The 17,502-nt window shown below is 37.4% G+C and overlaps 1 protein-coding gene across 7 annotated transcripts in view; it reads left to right on the top strand.

The window, feature by feature from the left end:
- LOC139746512 (uncharacterized) overlaps positions 1-17,502 on the top strand; it is a 294,662-nt gene that overhangs the window by 269,720 nt on the left and 7,440 nt on the right. For all 7 annotated transcript variants that reach the window (XM_071657830.1, XM_071657828.1, XM_071657827.1 and 4 more), the window contains 3 exons: positions 8,745-8,857; positions 15,187-15,364; positions 16,402-16,580. In XM_071657830.1, the coding sequence (XP_071513931.1) occupies positions 8,745-8,857; positions 15,187-15,364; positions 16,402-16,580 (470 nt within the window). The remainder of the gene's footprint in view (positions 1-8,744; positions 8,858-15,186; positions 15,365-16,401; positions 16,581-17,502) is intronic.

Genomic DNA, 17,502 nt, shown 5'->3' with positions numbered 1-17,502 from the left:
TTATTTACCTAGTTGATGTGCTTATGGTCTGGATTCAGTAATCATATGTCTGATTCACAAAAGAGTATACCAGTATGAATGCAAATTTAGAGTTGCAATGTAGACTCAAGTCATAGGTATTATGTCAATAATATATAAAGAAATTTTTGTTTGACATTCTGTGCTTTGTAGAGTGCTTTTTAGTTCTTATTAGAATATGGAGTGGTTAGAGTTGCAGTTCCAGGAGATAATTTAAACCAGTTGTGTGTTTATGTTGAACCAAGTAGAGGTATCTGTTAGAGGGATTGTAGTAAGATAAAATTAAGGCACATAAAGGATGTACTTTTGATAAATGAAATAGCTAGACAGCTTGAAAAGTGCTTTTGTAGTTACTTATTTGTAGTTGCATACTTTTTTGTAGTATTACAGAATGAGAGACAGCTTCACAAGGTGAAAATGAAGTTAGAAGGAAGAACATTTCTAAAACCACAGTGCAAACTGGAATGCAGAATACAGTAGTTTGTTGGTACCACTTAAAGGTGGATAACTTTCAAGATGTCCTGTCATTTATAATATCTTGAGATAAGGGACTTGTTGATTTAATCAGAAGTTCAGTTTAAAGTTGCTAAGTAGTACAAGCTCTTAGCCAGTTTTCTATGACATAGATGATGACGGTCCAATTGGACTTGATTTTTTTTTTTTTTTTTTTTTTTTTTTTTTTTTTTTTTACAATGATAGAAGCAAGAAGTACTGGTTAACCACTTAAGCTGGAAACAAGGTTATTTAGTTAGAGAATGGTAAGACACATGAAGAAAATGGATGTATCATTAGTAATATGGTGAGCATTGTGCCCCAATATTTCCCTCTTACGAAAGACAGCGACATTACACAAATAGAGTAGAAGATACAGTAACTAGTCATGCATCTGTATGATCCATTTTTTTTTTCTCTTTTTTACAATATTCAGATTCAAAATAAACAAAATCCAACAAATATATAACCTGGTAATGTATACAAAGGCAGTTAATGAAGCTCTCAAACTGCTAAACAAAGGGCTACACTGATAGTGAAATTATTATTGTTTGACACTTTTTTTCAAACGTTGCAGACAGAAAAATGACTAAATGGTGCTGAACGTTCTTAAGATCTTTAGACAATGCTTTGGAAGCATTAGTTACCAAAATTGAAAAGTTTGATGTAATAACTGTATAAACTATGAAATGCTAGCTCAAGAAATAACACAGCAGGTAATTAATGTTTAATTCTTCATTGAAAGTCAATGAAATTCCATTCCATATTTAAGGTTTTGGGGAGACCTCAGCATTTATAAACCACAAAGTTCCTGGCCTTAACACCACTCAACATAACAGCATACTCAGATCATGTGAATGAGGTGCAGACGGAACTGAACAGGAGAGGTAAATCCTTTGACACTGATTAATGTAAAGGAATTCTCAGAAATTTAATTTCAGTAATAGCCATGAACAATGGGTATTATATTAGGCTAGTAGGTGTTTCTGTATGCTTTGTCTAGGACAAAATCATGTTATTCTTTGTTAATGAATCTGTATATTTTTTATTACTCTAAAGCACTGTGATTATGTGCAAAGTTAGATTAACTGGTCTGTATTGTTTTGGTAGTAATATGGATCTTTCTTTGTGTATTAATGTTACATACACCATTTTGGGTATATCTGCTATGCTTTTTGGTCTGTGCTTTGGTCTCAGCAGCATTGTAAGAGGTTTGGCTATTGTTTCTTTCATGTTCTTTAGAAAGATTGCTTGAATCCCATGTGGTCCTAGGGCTAAGTTTTCTTGAAGTTGATCAGTTGCTTCGAGTCTACATTTCCACGCTACTGGAAGTAGTACAGCTTAGGGCTCCGGGGACCTTTAGCGGGGTCCTGATTACACCAGGATTCCTTAAAAGAAATTGTTCCAGGGATAATTAGATATATATATAGATAATACAAGCCTTTAGAAGGGTCCTGATTATGGCAGGATTTCTTTATAGGAATTGGTTCTGGGATAATTATATATGAATAGATGAAACATTCTCATCAAAGAACTTCTTACTCCAAAGGAATCCATCATTTCCCTACTACTGGAAATAACACAACCTTGGGGTGCAGTAGCCTCTGGAAAGGAGCTCATAGGAAACACTAGGATCATTTCCTAGAAAGGGGTCCAGGGGTAAATATGAATGAATAAATATACATCCAGTATAATGTAAAAATATAAACTCTGATGTATGATCTCTCATTTTACGTCACCTTTGATATAAACATATTCTTGTTGAACTAGCTCATACTGTATGGTAAAGATATTTTAAAAAAAAAAAAATAGTGTCCAAATATGACTGGAATAGGCTACCCAATAGCATTCATAGTTTCAAACAAGTATTGATCTGCATCCCCAGCTCTTCCATATTGGTCTTAATTCATTTGCTTTGAGGGACTTTTTACATTGTTTTGCCATAAAATCCCTATCAGTAACCTATGAAAATGAGTAGAAAACACTCGGGCATTGACAATTGTGCCTCTGGTAAGAAAAAAAAAAAAAGGAAATTGTTAAATGAAGTAATATTGAAGTTTATGGCATTTTTAATGCTTGAGAGTGGGAAGTTGTTGTTGCTAGTGTTTGACCCAACCCTGTTTCAGTGAGAACAGTTCATGTGACTGCAAACAATGTAAGAGAATGTGGTCAAAATGTGAGTTTCACTGCTATTAAAGTAACTCATAACAGAAGTGAAGTTATGGAAAACTTGGAAAGACTTTTGAGTGTTTGGATCGAAGGTCAGAATCAACATAACCATCTCGGGTGAGTGTCATCTTCCCTATATTTATTTTATACTTCAAATTTATTATAACTTGTAATAGTAAGATTTTGGTACTTAATAGTTTTGAAAAATTTTTGATCAGAAACGCCCCTCCCACCAGAAATGCAACACTTCCTTATATCATCAGATCTTTGTTAAAGTTGGTTAACAATTCTGTTTCACTAAATGGCACATTTTATGGATACATATCACATGCAGTGAGGACTCCCTGTATTTATATAATTTATAGTATGAAATCAGGGTCAATAAAGATCATGGTATTTCAGAGCTGTGAATTGAGTTTTACTCTAAAACAGTGCACAACCTCTGTTGAATAAGGAAAATGTGCACCCTGTTGTCCTTTGTTAATATCAGTTGCCTTAAGGTGTCTTCCTGAACTTTGATTATACTCATAAGGGTAAGACATTTTGGATAATGCCTGACTTCAGTACTGTTATTAATTCTGTTTGAAGGAATATGGCACACTTTGATTGTATCAATCCATCATCTGGTATGTTACTCACATGGATGATGTTACCAGAGGCACAGTTGTGCTAAGCCACGCACACTGAATTAGTAAATGTTTAATGTAAATGTAAGTTAAATTGAATGACAGGAAAAGTAAATTTTACTTCAAGTGTTGCTATGAGTTTTGAGCATATTGATAATACACAAAAGGGAAGGGGAGAGACTTATTTATATTTTTTCTTGTGTCTCTCTGTAAGGTTTTATGTGCACTTTCATGTGTGTGTTTTTTTACATCTGTATATGCATATTTCTGAATGCAGCTCTAAAGATACTATTAATTCTGTAAATCTACATCAGTCATCATCACAGATGCTTCATATTTGATATTTCTGTTGACAACACTCAAGCAGTAGAACTGTTCACCAGGAACTGTAGTGGAGATGAAATAATTAATTGGATGGAGTGTGAAAGTGAGGCATTATTGGTGTGCCTGTTGATAGATTAAAAAAATGTTTTATTGGTAATGAAGCCAACAGGAAAGGATCAGCATGATCTCAAGGATAAAACTGAAGTCATTTATTGGATCCATGGAACAGAAGAGTATCATTATCCAGTTAAAAGATAATAAGCATTTACAGGATTCATGATATATTAATCGAAGAAGAACCTAATTGCATGATCAAGTGACCTTATTATAACTGTGAATAAAGACATCAAAGTATCCTCTTCACCAAGCCCTTTTCTAGATGCTCATTAGTTTGAGTTTTGATGCTCCTCCAGACACATCCTTTTAGGCTTATGTTACCTTCCTACAACACGAGTCCCTTCTATACTTAAGCTACAATCAGGAAGCCTGCCATATCCACCTGTTTGGACCACTGGTCACAAAATGTTGTGTTTTGTGTATGTGCTGAGAGTGCAGAGCCCTTGAATAGTAAGTGCTTAGTGTCTTCTTTATGGTAGCTGCATCATGGTCAAGAAGGGTCTTGGGATATGTTGAAGTGTTTATAGTTTTATTGTAATGGATGATGTCCAGAGCATAAGTAGGAAAGCGTGACTAGTGTTTGTTTGGGGAGTATGGTGTCTGATGGTTATAGGTCTGGTGAGTTGGAACATCAGTTGTTTAGTGCTTGTTGGGTCATTTCGGTGTGTGTCTTTTGCCATTGTTATGTTTGTTGGGGGAAGGGATGTGTGTGAAAAGAGGTTACTGAAGTGTGAGGAAAGGTTAAGCTTTTTAATTCTACTTGGGGTTCATGGTTAGTTGTACAGTGCTTTGGATGGTAGGTGGTCTAGTGTTGCATGGAGCTGAGTGCCAAGCCTGTTGAGATGGACTGCATTGAGAGGATCTTTGTTTAACTAAGAAAGTGTTGGAGTGTTTCTGGTTGCGAGGCAGGAAATAATTGTTTGGAATGTGCCATTTTCTGTGTTTGCAGCTTTGTTGTATTTGCTTTTATGGGAAAGGAAGACCAGACAGAGAGGCATCAACTAAAGTGGATGAATTGTTTGCATAGGATGTTGAGGAATTTTTTCTTGTCCGTATCCAGTACTACTTCAGTGTTCTGGGGGCAAATAATTTGCATAGGTGTAGGAAGTGAATGTCATGTCTGTCATATGTGATGGCTAGAGTGATTAGTGCTTTTTTTGCACATTGGGAGAAACTGACCATTGAAGGTGACTGGAGGATATGAGCTGGATTCACATCTGTGTGACGTTAAAAGGGTGACTGAGGACCTCTGTTAAGATGCAGACAGTCTGTCTTGGTTAGCCATTGGTCCAGTTGTTTAATTTAGTGCTGCATATTTGATGTTGCTACTTAGGTGTCAATGTTGTGATTGTAAGGTTATCTTCACATGAAAGGACCTTCATGTTGAGGTTTGCCTAAGATAAGGGCAACTGTTTATATAAAGGGAATTGGAGAAGGAACTACTCCCTAGGGAACTCTATTGTAGGGGGTAAGTGTAAGAGGTGAAGTGATTGGCATTTTGGTTGGCTTTGGAGTTGGCGACCATTATTTGTCATTGTTGTGGAGGTTTATGTTAAGTATTCATTTATTGTATGAGGATACGTTGGGGGACAGTTTCAAATGGTAGAAGGGGGGGTTTTGGTTGGTTGGATCAATCCAGAATTTGTAATGAGAGTTCAGTGACTGTTGTGGTGGTAGAATGTTTGGGTCTGAAACCGTGTGGTGAGAATTGGATGTTTTGGTCGTTATTGTTTTCACAGAGATTGGATACAGATACTGAGGATTAAAGTGATATAGGGCAGTAGGAGAAGGGGGATCTGGGTGGACTGGAGGGTTTTAGGTTTGGTATTATCGTGGCAATTTTCCAGTTGTTAGGGATTTTGTGATGCCAGTAGTTGACGATCTCTGTAATTACTTGATATGCAAATGGGCCATAGTTTTTTCTGAAAGTTATTCATGTTTTGAGGGTCTGTAACAGGAGAGTTCTTGAAGGATTTAATTGCATTATTTGTATCAGTGGGAGTGAAGAGTGAGTGGATGGTTGTTTTTGAATGGATTTTGTGTAGTGTTTTCATGACTTTCTGTCTATCCACTGACCCCCAAGTAGTGATAAAAAGCTTACCCCAGCCTCAAACTTCAGTAACCCCTGCTAATGTAACCCCTCCCCCAACCTCAACAATTATAACACTGACAAAATGCATTTGCACTGAAATAACTCAACGAACACTAAACAACCAACCCCTCAACTTTGTCTTAAACTCAAACCCATCAGAAACCACACTAAATAGACAAACACACACATATACATACATATCTTCATACATGATTGCCCTTTCCTGCATTAGCAAGATAGCACCAGGAACAGGTGGAAAAAAAAGCCCTTGCTTGCTCACATCCCTTCTCTAGCTGTTATATCCACTAAAACATCCTACATCTGCTATCCTGTTATCAAACATTTAACAATTCTTCAGCATATTCACTCCATCTCTTCCTTACCTTATCACTAGCTTTTAGCACTTTTCAGCCCTTCACTGATGTTCCCATTTGTTCTCGTTCTTCTCACAATATTAACCTCCTTCCAAAATATCTTATTCTCCTTGAAGTTAGCTGATTTTTGCTCACCCAACTCTCCTCTGCCCTCTTTTTCATACCCTGCACCTACTTCTTGAAATGACCCTTTTTTTTTTTTGTTTATGTATCTATCAAAGAGAGAGAGAGAGGGGGGGGGAGAGAGAGAGAGAGAAGTGGGAGACCAAATTGGAGATGGAAGGATGGAATGAAAAAGATTTTGAGCAATCGGGGCCTGAACATACAGGAGGGTGAAAGGCGTGCAAGGAATAGAGTGAATTAGAACGATGCGGTATACCAGGGTCGACGTGCTGTCAGTGGATTGAACCAGGCCATGTGAAGCATCTTGGGTAAACCATGTAAAGTTTTGTGGGGCCTAGATGTGGTAAGGGAGCTGTGGTTTCGGTGCATTACACATGACAGCTAGAGACTGAGTGTGAACGAATGTAGACTTTGTTGGATTTTTCCTAGCGCTACTTCACACACGTGGGGGAGGGGGGTGCCATTTCATGTGTGGCAGGGTGGCGATGGGAATGGATGAAGGCAGCAAGTATGAATACGTACATGTGTATATATGTATATATCTGTTTATGTATATGTTTGTGTACGTTGAAATGTATAGGTATGTATATGTGCGTGTGTGGGTGTTTATGTATATACATGTGTATGTGGGTGGGTTGGGCCATTCCTTCGTCCATTTCCTTGCGCTACCTCGCTGACACGGGAGACAGCGATGAGGTATGATTAAGAATAGAATATATATATATATATATATATATATATATATATATATATATATATATATATATATATATATATATATATTTTTTTTCATACTATTTGCCATTTCCCGCGTTAGCGAGGTAGCATTAAGAACAGAGGACTGGGCCTTAGAGGGAATATCCTCATTTGGCCCCCTTCTCTGTTCCTTCTTTTTGGGAAAAAGAAAAAGAAAAAAAAACGAGAGGGGAGGATTTCCAGCCCCCTGCTCCCTTCCCTTTTAGTCGCCTTCTACGACACGCAGGGAATACTTGGGAAGTATTCTTTCTCCCCTATATATATATATATATATATATATATATATATATATATATATATAAAAAAAAAATATATATATATATATATATATATATTTATTATTTTTATTTTTTTATTATACTTTGTCGCTGTTTCCCGCGTTTGCGAGGTAGCGCAAGGAAACAGACGAAAGAAATGGCCCAACCCACCCCCATACACATGTATATACATACGTCCACACACGCAAATATACATACCTACACAGCTTTCCATGGTTTACCCCAGACGCTTCACATACCCTGACTCAATCCACTGACAGCACGTCAACCCCGGTATACCACATCAATCCAATTCACTCTATTCCTTGCCCTCCTTTCACCCTCCTGCATGTTCAGGCCCCGATCACACAAAATCTTTTTCACTCCATCTTTCCACCTCCAATTTGGTCTCCCACTTCTCCTCGTTCCCTCCACCTCCGACACATATATCCTCTTGGTCAATCTTTCCTCACTCATTCTCTACATGTGCCCAAACTATTTCAAAACACCATCTTCTGCTTTCTCAACCACGCTCTTTTTATTTCCACACATCTCTCTTACCCTTATGTTACTTACTCGATCAAACCACCTCACACCACACATTGTCCTCAAACATCTCATTTCCAGCACATCCATCCTCCTGCGCACAACTCTATTCATAGCCCACGCCTCGCAACCATACATCATTGTTGGAACCACTATTCCTTCAAACATACCCATTTTTCCTTTCCGAGATAATGTTCTCGACTTCCACACATTCTTCAAGGCTCCCAGGATTTTCGCCCCCTCCCCCACCCTATGATATATATATATATATATATATATATATATATATATATATATATATATATATATATATATATATATATATATTTATTTTATTTATTTATTTATTTTGCTGGAACGTAACCCCATTGTAAGTTGTGAGCACTTGTACAGTCCACATTTCCCTACCGCTGGCATTAGTGCAACCTTGGGCTGTAGGAGCCTTTGGAAGGTGAACAGTTCTTCCAAAGATGTAGGGGTAGGACAATTGGAGGACATAACATGAAATTGAGAAAGAAACTTGATAAAAAAAAAATTTAAAAAAGTCTTTTTGTAGCATTAGAGTGATAGATAAATGGAATTGGGTATTAAGTGGAATGTTGACTCAAAACATTTTTCTTCCTTTTTATAGATAAATGGAATGTTAACTCAAAACATTTTCCCCCCTTTTAAGTCTGAAAATATGTGGGTATTCATTGCTGCAGGGCAGTTCCACAACTGTCTTAAGATGTTTGTATTTTGTGTAGGTTACAGTGAATTTTTTACTTTCACCATCCTATGTCTCTCCTAACTCTGGTCAGTGCTCCCTTATCCAGTATACGTTATTCAATCTTGTATGATTTTATTGCAGAGGAGGATGAAACGCAGATTTTCGTCAAATTCTTCAAGTATCATCAGACATATGACCTTATTCCCATCAGTGCCAAACTTGTGGTGTTTGACACAAGGCTCCAGGTTAAAAAGGTGAGATGCCAGCCATGACTTTATAGTTTTGATGAAATGTTGTAAGGATGGGATATATTTTTTCCTATGAACACTTTAGTGAGCTTAGCATGGCTGCCAGTGTTGCTTATTCAACTGTCAATTTGTAGTCATGTCTGATTTATGACATTATTTTCAGTCATGAAATTTATTAATAACACGTATTTGTTTGTCAGTGATTATTATATAATATTATATATACTAAACATTGAATGCCAAGAGAAGGAAAGAGAGATGACAATGTATTCATGATGCATGGCAGAGGACAGTGGATACTGCATGATGAATCTTTGTTAACCTCCAAGTATACATTTCACAATGAGATTGAGAAACATCTCAAATGTTACCGAAACTTCATTCATTAAAAAAAGTCATGAATATGTGAATTTTTGAAAGCCATTTCAAAATATTCATATTTGTTTTATATTCACAAGTGCTTTGGGTTATGTGAGGTCAGTCATTTGTCTTCAGTTTGTTAGTTGATGAGACAAAACAAAATTTTTACAGTAAACCTCCATCCTGGGGACCCACCAAAATTTTCATGGATTTGTCCTGTAAGGATTAAGATCCTGTTCACTGAAGAGCTGTTCCCTGTCTGCATATCATTATCATTGAAATTAGCCATGACTGCTGATGTAGTGGAAGGCTTCAGACAATAGATTTGTAGTTAATATTCATGGTGGTGGATCGTCATCTAAACCCTCATTTCTTCCTTCTTTCTCAGCTCCTCCTGAATTCAGCAACATTAAATCCTAATTAGACAGTGGATGTGTCTGGGACTTGAGTAACTCCACTGTTATTAATTGACTTTTTGTAATTACTGATTCTTAATGAACATTCTTCAGCATCACATCTTTTATTTAGGTATGCTGTAAGCATTAACCATTTCCTTGATTATTCTTTTCCATTTATCCACCTATTTATACTACAAAAGTATTACTCTACAGCTTTTTTAACAAGTTTCTTACTTAAATTCATGTAATGTCGTCTGGTTGCTCTATCCCTATATTTCTCCAAAAGAACCATTCACTGTCCACAACATTGATCTGTTTTAAGAATTTTAATGTTGTGATCAGGTCATCTCTCACTTTTTTCCTTCCAAGGTGTTCAAATTGAAAGCCTTTAGCCTTTCTCAGTAATTTAGCTCTCATAATTATGGTACCATCTTGTTGCTCCTCTTCAGCTCTTTGTGCTTCTTTAGGTGAGGTGACCAAACTTGAGAAGCATATTCTAGTTTTAGCTGTATGTAGAATATGAGCAGCATGTTAAATATTTCTTTGTTCATATATAGGTACTTGAAAGTTGTTCTTATATTTTCCAGCTGAAAGTTTGTCTCTAACTGTTTCTAATATGAGATTAGGAATGATGTCACCTCCCATGTCCTTCTCACACACACAATCCTGAAGCTTATTTGAGTTCTTCTTGAACTTTGCCCCATCCATTACTTTACATTTGCTTGGGTTGCATTTTATCAGTTATGTATCAGACCAAACTTGGAGTCTGTTTAGGTAACCTTGTAAGCTATTGCGATCCAGCTCTTTCACTTCACTCATGACCTTTGCATCATCTGCAAACATATCTAGGCAAGTCATTTGAATACAAGATTAGAGGTCCTAGAACAGAAATATGTGGCACTGTGCTGGTCACCTCTACCATTTGGAGAAGGCTCCTCTGACATATGTCCTCTGTTCCTTTCCACCAAGATAACCTTCTATCCGTCAAAGGAGTTTCCCCCTTATTCCTGCTGATCAAGCTTTGTAATTAGCCTTCTGTACAGTACAGTCCAAATGCAAACATTACACCCAGCTTTCCCTTTTGTCGAAGACAGTGTTCACAATTATAGAAATTTAAGAGCATTGTTATACATGTCCTCATCTCCTTAAAACTGTTCTGTTTCTTACTTCAGTAATTTCTCCACTGTAGGAGTCATCCATTTGCCTTTCAGTTATCTTTTTTCACTGTGCTAGAGTTACCCTCTGCCATTGGCCTGTTAAAGGTGAAGCACTACAGGCTAAGAAGTGACACTGAAATTCATTAGTTATGGAGACTCTTTTGCTGTGGCCATTCCCTTGAGGGAGTTCTTGAAGGAATGGATTTCAGAGATATAGATATATTATATTTTTTAGAATTTGACAGACCACATTCGTCAGTGAGACCAGTCTATAGTTCAGTGCCTCTTCCTAGTCTCCTTGTCTATTTCCTTTGCACCCTCCCTCTTTCCAGCAACATCTTCAGCAGTATTTCAAGATGTTTATCTAGCATGTGTGCACTCATCTTCAGTGTATATGGTAAAATTTCATCAGGATGATGTGCTTTGGATTGGTCTAGACTCTTCAATTTGTGTTTCTGGGAGACTCATTCCTTGCTCTTTTATGCCTTGCAAAAGCTGGGTGGCTGGAATGCTGTCTGTATCCTTGCCACTGCTCATCTTGAAGCTCCTTTGCTATTTTTTTACTTCTTTTTTGTTTAACTGTTCTTTCCTCTCCTTACCAGTCCTTTTGTATTTAAGGCTAGAGGTACCCATGTTCCTACTCCTTTGCTGTAAATTTTAGTAAACCTCTTACAACAAAGCCCCAGTTCATGGCTGCTGAGCTCCATTTACCAGTCATAAAAATGCCATTGTTAAAAAATATTTTTGAGGTTCCATAGTTTCAACATATTTTTTTTTTTATTATTATTTTACTTTGTCACTGTCTCCCACGTTAGCGTGGTAGCGCAAGGAAACAGACGAAAGAATGGGCCAACCTACCCACATACACATGTATATACATAAGTGCACATATACATATCTATACATTTCAACATATACATATATACACATGTACATATTCATACATGTTGCCTTTATTCATTCCAGTCGCCACCCAGCCACACATGAAATAGCTTCCCCCCATGCATGGGCGAGGTAGCACTAGGAAAAGACAAAAGGCCGCATTCGTTCACACTCAGTCTCTAGCTGTTTTGTGTAATGCACTGAAACCACAGCTCCCTTTCCACATCCAGGCCCCACAAAACTTTCCACGGTTTACCCCAGACGCTTCACATGTCCTGGTTCAATCCATTGACAGCACATCGACCCCGGTATACCACATCGTTCCAATTCACTCTATTCCTTGCACACCTTTCACCCTCCTGTATGTTCAGGCCCCGATTGCTCAAAATCTTTTTCACTCCATCCTTCCACCTCCAATTTGGTCTCCCACTGCTCCTCGTTCCCTCCACCTCTGACCCATATATCCTTTTCGTCAATCATTTCCTCACTCATTCTCTCCATGTGACCAAACCATTTCAATACACCCTCCTCTGCTCTGTCAACCACACACTTTTTATTACCACACGTCTCTCTTACCCTTTCATTACTTATTCGATCAAACATTTCATTTCCAACACATGCACCCTCATCTGCACAACCCTATCTATAGCCCTGCCTCGCTACCATATAAAATATCTCCTTTTTATATTTTCTCTTTCCTGTTTTCCTTTGATATCCTCATTTACCACATAGTTAAACTTGAGCATACATGATCACTTTTTCCAGTTGGCATATCATATATATTCTCAATATCCATTCTAGTAGGTGTGAAGACGAGTTCTAACAATTATTATGTATCAATCCCTTTCATCTTAGTGTGTTCAGTGACATGCTTATAAAGAAAACTTTTCATTTATGTACTCAAAAAACAGTGTGTTCATTGACATGCTTATAAAGAAAACTTTTCATTTATGTACTCAAAAAACTCGTCTCTCCATGACTCTTTGTTGCCATGAAAATCCAAATTTCCCAGTATATCTTTTTATAATTGAAATCCCTTACTATTAGTATTTTACCAATCTTTTTCAAGTGATCGTCTTACTGCTTCACACTTCATCATGTTTATTCCTTCATTGTTATATTTGTTTATTTGTGCTGGATCATTATAATTTCTTGGAGGATTATATGGTAACAACACCACCATGCAGTTCTTCCCAGCTGCTACTCTGACCATTATGTATTGTCTGAATGGGCCAATCTTCCTCCTCCTTTGCCTTCACTTTCTTTTTTGGGCCAATCTTCCTCCTCCTTTGCCTTCACTTTCTTTTTTCGCTACCATATCCCTCCATGGCAGAACAGGTGTTGATAACCTCAACATCATCAACCCATCTTGAGGGGCTAGCCTTACAATGTCGTGTCTTGCCTCTCCCATACTCTCTGCAGTTTTTTATGTATCTTTTTCAAAATGATTGTGAAATATTTTTATGTAATTTATGACTATTAGTTTTCTCAGCAACATAAATGTAAAACTGAAATAAGAAACCACAGAAAGAGTGAACCTCCTTCCACCAAGTCTATCTACAGTTTCCTTGTCTCCCACTCCAGTCGCACTTTCCTCCCACCCAATCTCTTATGAGTCTTATTGTCCTCCCACCGATTCTATATCCTCTCACCCAGTCTGTATCAAAACCTCCTGTCCTCCCACTCGATCAGTATCAGTCTCCCTTGTCCACTTACCCTGTCTATATCTAGCCTTCTTGTCCTCACATCCAGTTTTACCCAGTCTTTATTCAGTCTTGCCATCCTCCTACCCAGCCTCTATCCAGACTTTTTGTCCTTTTGCCCAGTCTGTATCCAGCTCAGTCTTTTTGTCTTCCCACATTGTCTAGATCCAGTCATCCTGTCTCACCTGTTCAATATTCTATCATGTCCTCCCACCCAGTCTTCCTTTCTTGCCTTTCAGTCTACATCCAGTCATCATGTCCTTTTTACCCAGTCTATATATAGTCTTTGTATCCACCCTACCTGTTCATGGGCCCTTCTTGCTTTTTGTCTGGGTTGCATTCTTGAAATACATTAGAAACAGTGGAAAGCAAAACCACTATTGCCATAATTAAGTAAGGATGTCATCCCTGGGGTTATTTTTGGTCAAACATTTCTCTCATAAATGGTACTGTACACTTCGTGAAATACATAAAACTTTTTGTGATAAGGAATATAATGTAAAAATTAATAGAACACTACCTTGAGAGAGCTTACATATTGAGATCTGAACAAGGGTTGAGGATGGTGAAGTTCTTCATGTGTTGATGTTGGGTCATCTTCTTTCAAGAGTCTGCTGAATTGCTGCCTTCTTTTCCTGCCAGTAAAGCTTTTTATAGCATTCAGTGTTAATGATTAAAAGCCTGTTCACTGAAGAGCTATGTTCTCTGGATAGCTCATTATCAGTTGAGATCGCTGTGGTCTTTGCTGAGGAATTGAAAGGCCTCAGACAATAATATTGTGGTTAACATTCATGGGAATGGAACATCATCTAATTATTCTTCATTTTTCATCTTTTCTTCAGCTCATTCTTGACCCAACAACATTAAATCCTAATTAGACAATGGCTATGAATGGGACTCGAGCAACATCATTATGTTGGAACCCTCAACATCATGAAACTCAACTTGATGGGCCTACTTCACAGTGTTACGACGAACCTCTTCCCACACTCTCCTCAGGTTTTTACGTATTTTTTAATGATTTATGGGTAATATTTTTTATTTTTGTTTATTATTGATTTTTTTTTGTCAGAAACTATAAAGGCAAAACAGTTAATAAAGAGGCAGCAGAAAGCGAGGATCACCAGTACATCTAGTCTTCATGTCCGTCCATCCAAGTCTACATTCAGTCTTTTTGTCCTCCCACCCAGGCTGTATCCAGGCTTCCCTCCCAGTCTCTGTCCAGTCTTCTGCTTCTTCCACCGAACTACATCCAGTCATCCTTTCCTCCCTCAAAGTCTTTTAACAAATCTTCCTGTCCTCCCACCAAGCCTGTATCCAGTCTTCTTGTCCTTCCACCAAGTTTGTGTATAGTGTTCCTATCCTCCCACCAAGTCTGTATTCAGTATTACTCTCTTTCCACATATTCTTTAAGATGTCTTATGTATTCAAAACCTCTACCAGATATACCCTCAAGCAGTTGACTTTCAGATGAAAAAAAGCAGGTTCGAACTGTTAACCATACAAGAAATAAGAATAGATAAGAAAAGATATAAGGTTAATCAGAAAGTGAATTAATCCTGTAGGTAAAAAGTAAAAATAGAAATAAGGTAGCAGTTATGAGAAATGGGGAATAATATATGGCAGACAGTATGCCATTAGTGTGAATGTCATACTCTCTCTCTCTCTCTCTCTCTCTCTCTCTCTCTCTCTCTCTCTCTCTCTCTCTCTCTCTCTCTCCCCCCCCCCCCCCCACAAAAAAAAAACAGTGGGGAGAAGACACCATTTACATATATCTCATTTACCCTTATTAGTTTGTTTTAAAGCAATAAACCACTTAACTGGTTTTGTTACAGGCCTTTTATGCATTGGTGTATAATGGAGTCAGAGCTGCCCCCCTCTGGGATTCTGCACGACAGCAGTTTGTGGGTATGCTCACAATTACTGACTTTATTCGCATTCTTCAGAATTTTTATAACTCACCCAATCGTAAAATGGAAGAGTTAGAGGACCATCGCCTTGAAACTTGGCGTAGTAAGTATGAAACTGTATTTCATATATTATTATGCTCCCACTGCATTATTCAAAGGCAGTTTGTTTTGTTGCAAACTTTGTATTCCAAATTTTTGTATCAGAGTTAAGCTAATTCTTTAATGTTGATTAAATTTGCCTGAACTGTGGTGTTCTTGCTTGTGTAACTTGGAGATACTTTAGGATTGCTTTGTCTGATATCATCATCCCTCTGTTGTCAGGAGTAACATGTTAACCTTCAGCTTCACCAAATATGTTCATAACTTGAATAGTTTAAATCAGGTGTTCATTATACTTCATGCAATTTTTCCTGCATCAAGAAAATTGTGTGGCACACGACCCATAACTTGTCTTAAGATTTTGTTAGACTTGTACCTGTTACAGGAAGGTTTTACCTGAAACGTAAGCAGCCTTATCACTTTAAAGAAAATTCAGGTTTTGGCCATGGAACTTTATTCTTGTTTACCAGCATCAGAAGAACAGAATTGCAAAAGATCTGTAACTCCAGTTTGGATTTTATCTTAGTTATGCCACATATGAAAAGATTTAATGTGGAACTGAACCTGGATCATAACATAGGGAAAATTCCACCTTTAGCCAGTATCTAAAGAACTGAATGGCATAAAACCTATAATATTAGTTTGGAAATTCCATGCGTTATGTACCTTACAGAGACTGTTAGCCGTGGAACTGAGATGGAGTTGTTTTTTATTTTCCAGACAATGTGTTGAAAATGAAAATCCTGATGAATATCTGGGGTGTGAGGCAAGTTGATCATGTAAGGAATAACGATATAGTATATAGGTGTAGTGATAAGCACAGTATAATTGAGAGAGTGGATGTAGGTAAATGAGGCCATTATTCTGTTCCTGATGCTGCCTCACTAAGGGGAAAGAAAGTTTTACAAAGAAATTGTTAAAACATATGCTATTTTCTTTATATGTAAGGCATTTTAACTTGATGAATAGGACATTGATATTTATGGTAGTGTGTAGGACTTATTCTTATGATAGATCACTCACAGACCTTAACTTTTGCAGTGGTGCTGAAGGATGAAAGTCGACCATTGATTAGTATCCGACCAGATGAGTCTTTGTATGTTGCAATACGATCCCTCATCCACCATAAAATTCACCGTCTCCCAGTCATTGATCCCACCACTGGCAACGTGCTTTATATTGTCACACACAAACGCATTCTCAAGTTCCTCTACCTTTATGTAAGTACATTCTTTTTTCTTTATTCATATATTCATCCTAAGTTCACCTTTACCATGTAAATGATTTTTTGCATGGGTCATGCTCTGGTAATAGCAAAAGACCGAGCAGCAGCTCATGAAAATACTCAAGAAACCTTTTGTTGATTTGCACTCAAAATATTGGATTTTAATTTTGAAGTAATTGTTCGCTCATTGCACTTTAGGGATCAAGTGGTTAACTCAGTGTTGTCTCTAAAAATCTTTTTTCCTCCCCTTAAAAATGGACCTGTAGCTCTTGATTATGCATAAAGCCTATGTGATGGAGAGCTTAACCTTTGACTCCTAAATAGTCTGCTTAATCTTTTCACTGTTGACTCCCAGTATAGAAAGTCTTCTGCTCTAGCTTCTTTTTACCACCACCAGACCTGCTCAAATCATTTTTTAATCCATTTCAGTCCACTTTGATTCAAGAGTTTGCAGATCAGTAAGGGCTGTATAATATGCACTTCCTTTCCAGGTTTTGCCAATTTAATTTTCATATTAGGTATTTAATTTCTTAACCATTTCCTTCAGAAAGTTTATTTGTTTACTCATTTCCATTGAGCTGCTCATAGTCTTTTTCACTCTCATGAATACCAATTTGATATATTCTATTTGTTTCCTGTCAAAGTGGACAATCCTTATCATGGTAGGGTCCTTAGCACCTAGAAATTGCCCAGATTTTAGTTGGGTAGTGAACAGGCACAAGTCCCTCATCCAGCAACCAGCCCTTTCTTGCCAAAATTTTGCAGTTGTAGTCCTTTTATGTTCTAACAATAATGTGCACCTTAAGAATGTCAGACTACCCTCATAAGAGAAAAAAAAATGTAGACAAGTGAAAAGTGGGAAGCGGAGCGAAAGAGAAACACTAACACTATATGCGTCAGCTGTCAGACCAAGCAGA

This window comes from Panulirus ornatus, chromosome 65 (genome assembly GCF_036320965.1).
Source record: "Panulirus ornatus isolate Po-2019 chromosome 65, ASM3632096v1, whole genome shotgun sequence".
Lineage (NCBI taxonomy): Eukaryota > Metazoa > Arthropoda > Malacostraca > Decapoda > Palinuridae > Panulirus > Panulirus ornatus.
Note: the sequence above shows the minus strand (reverse complement) of the source record. Positions and strands in the feature narration are given on the sequence as shown.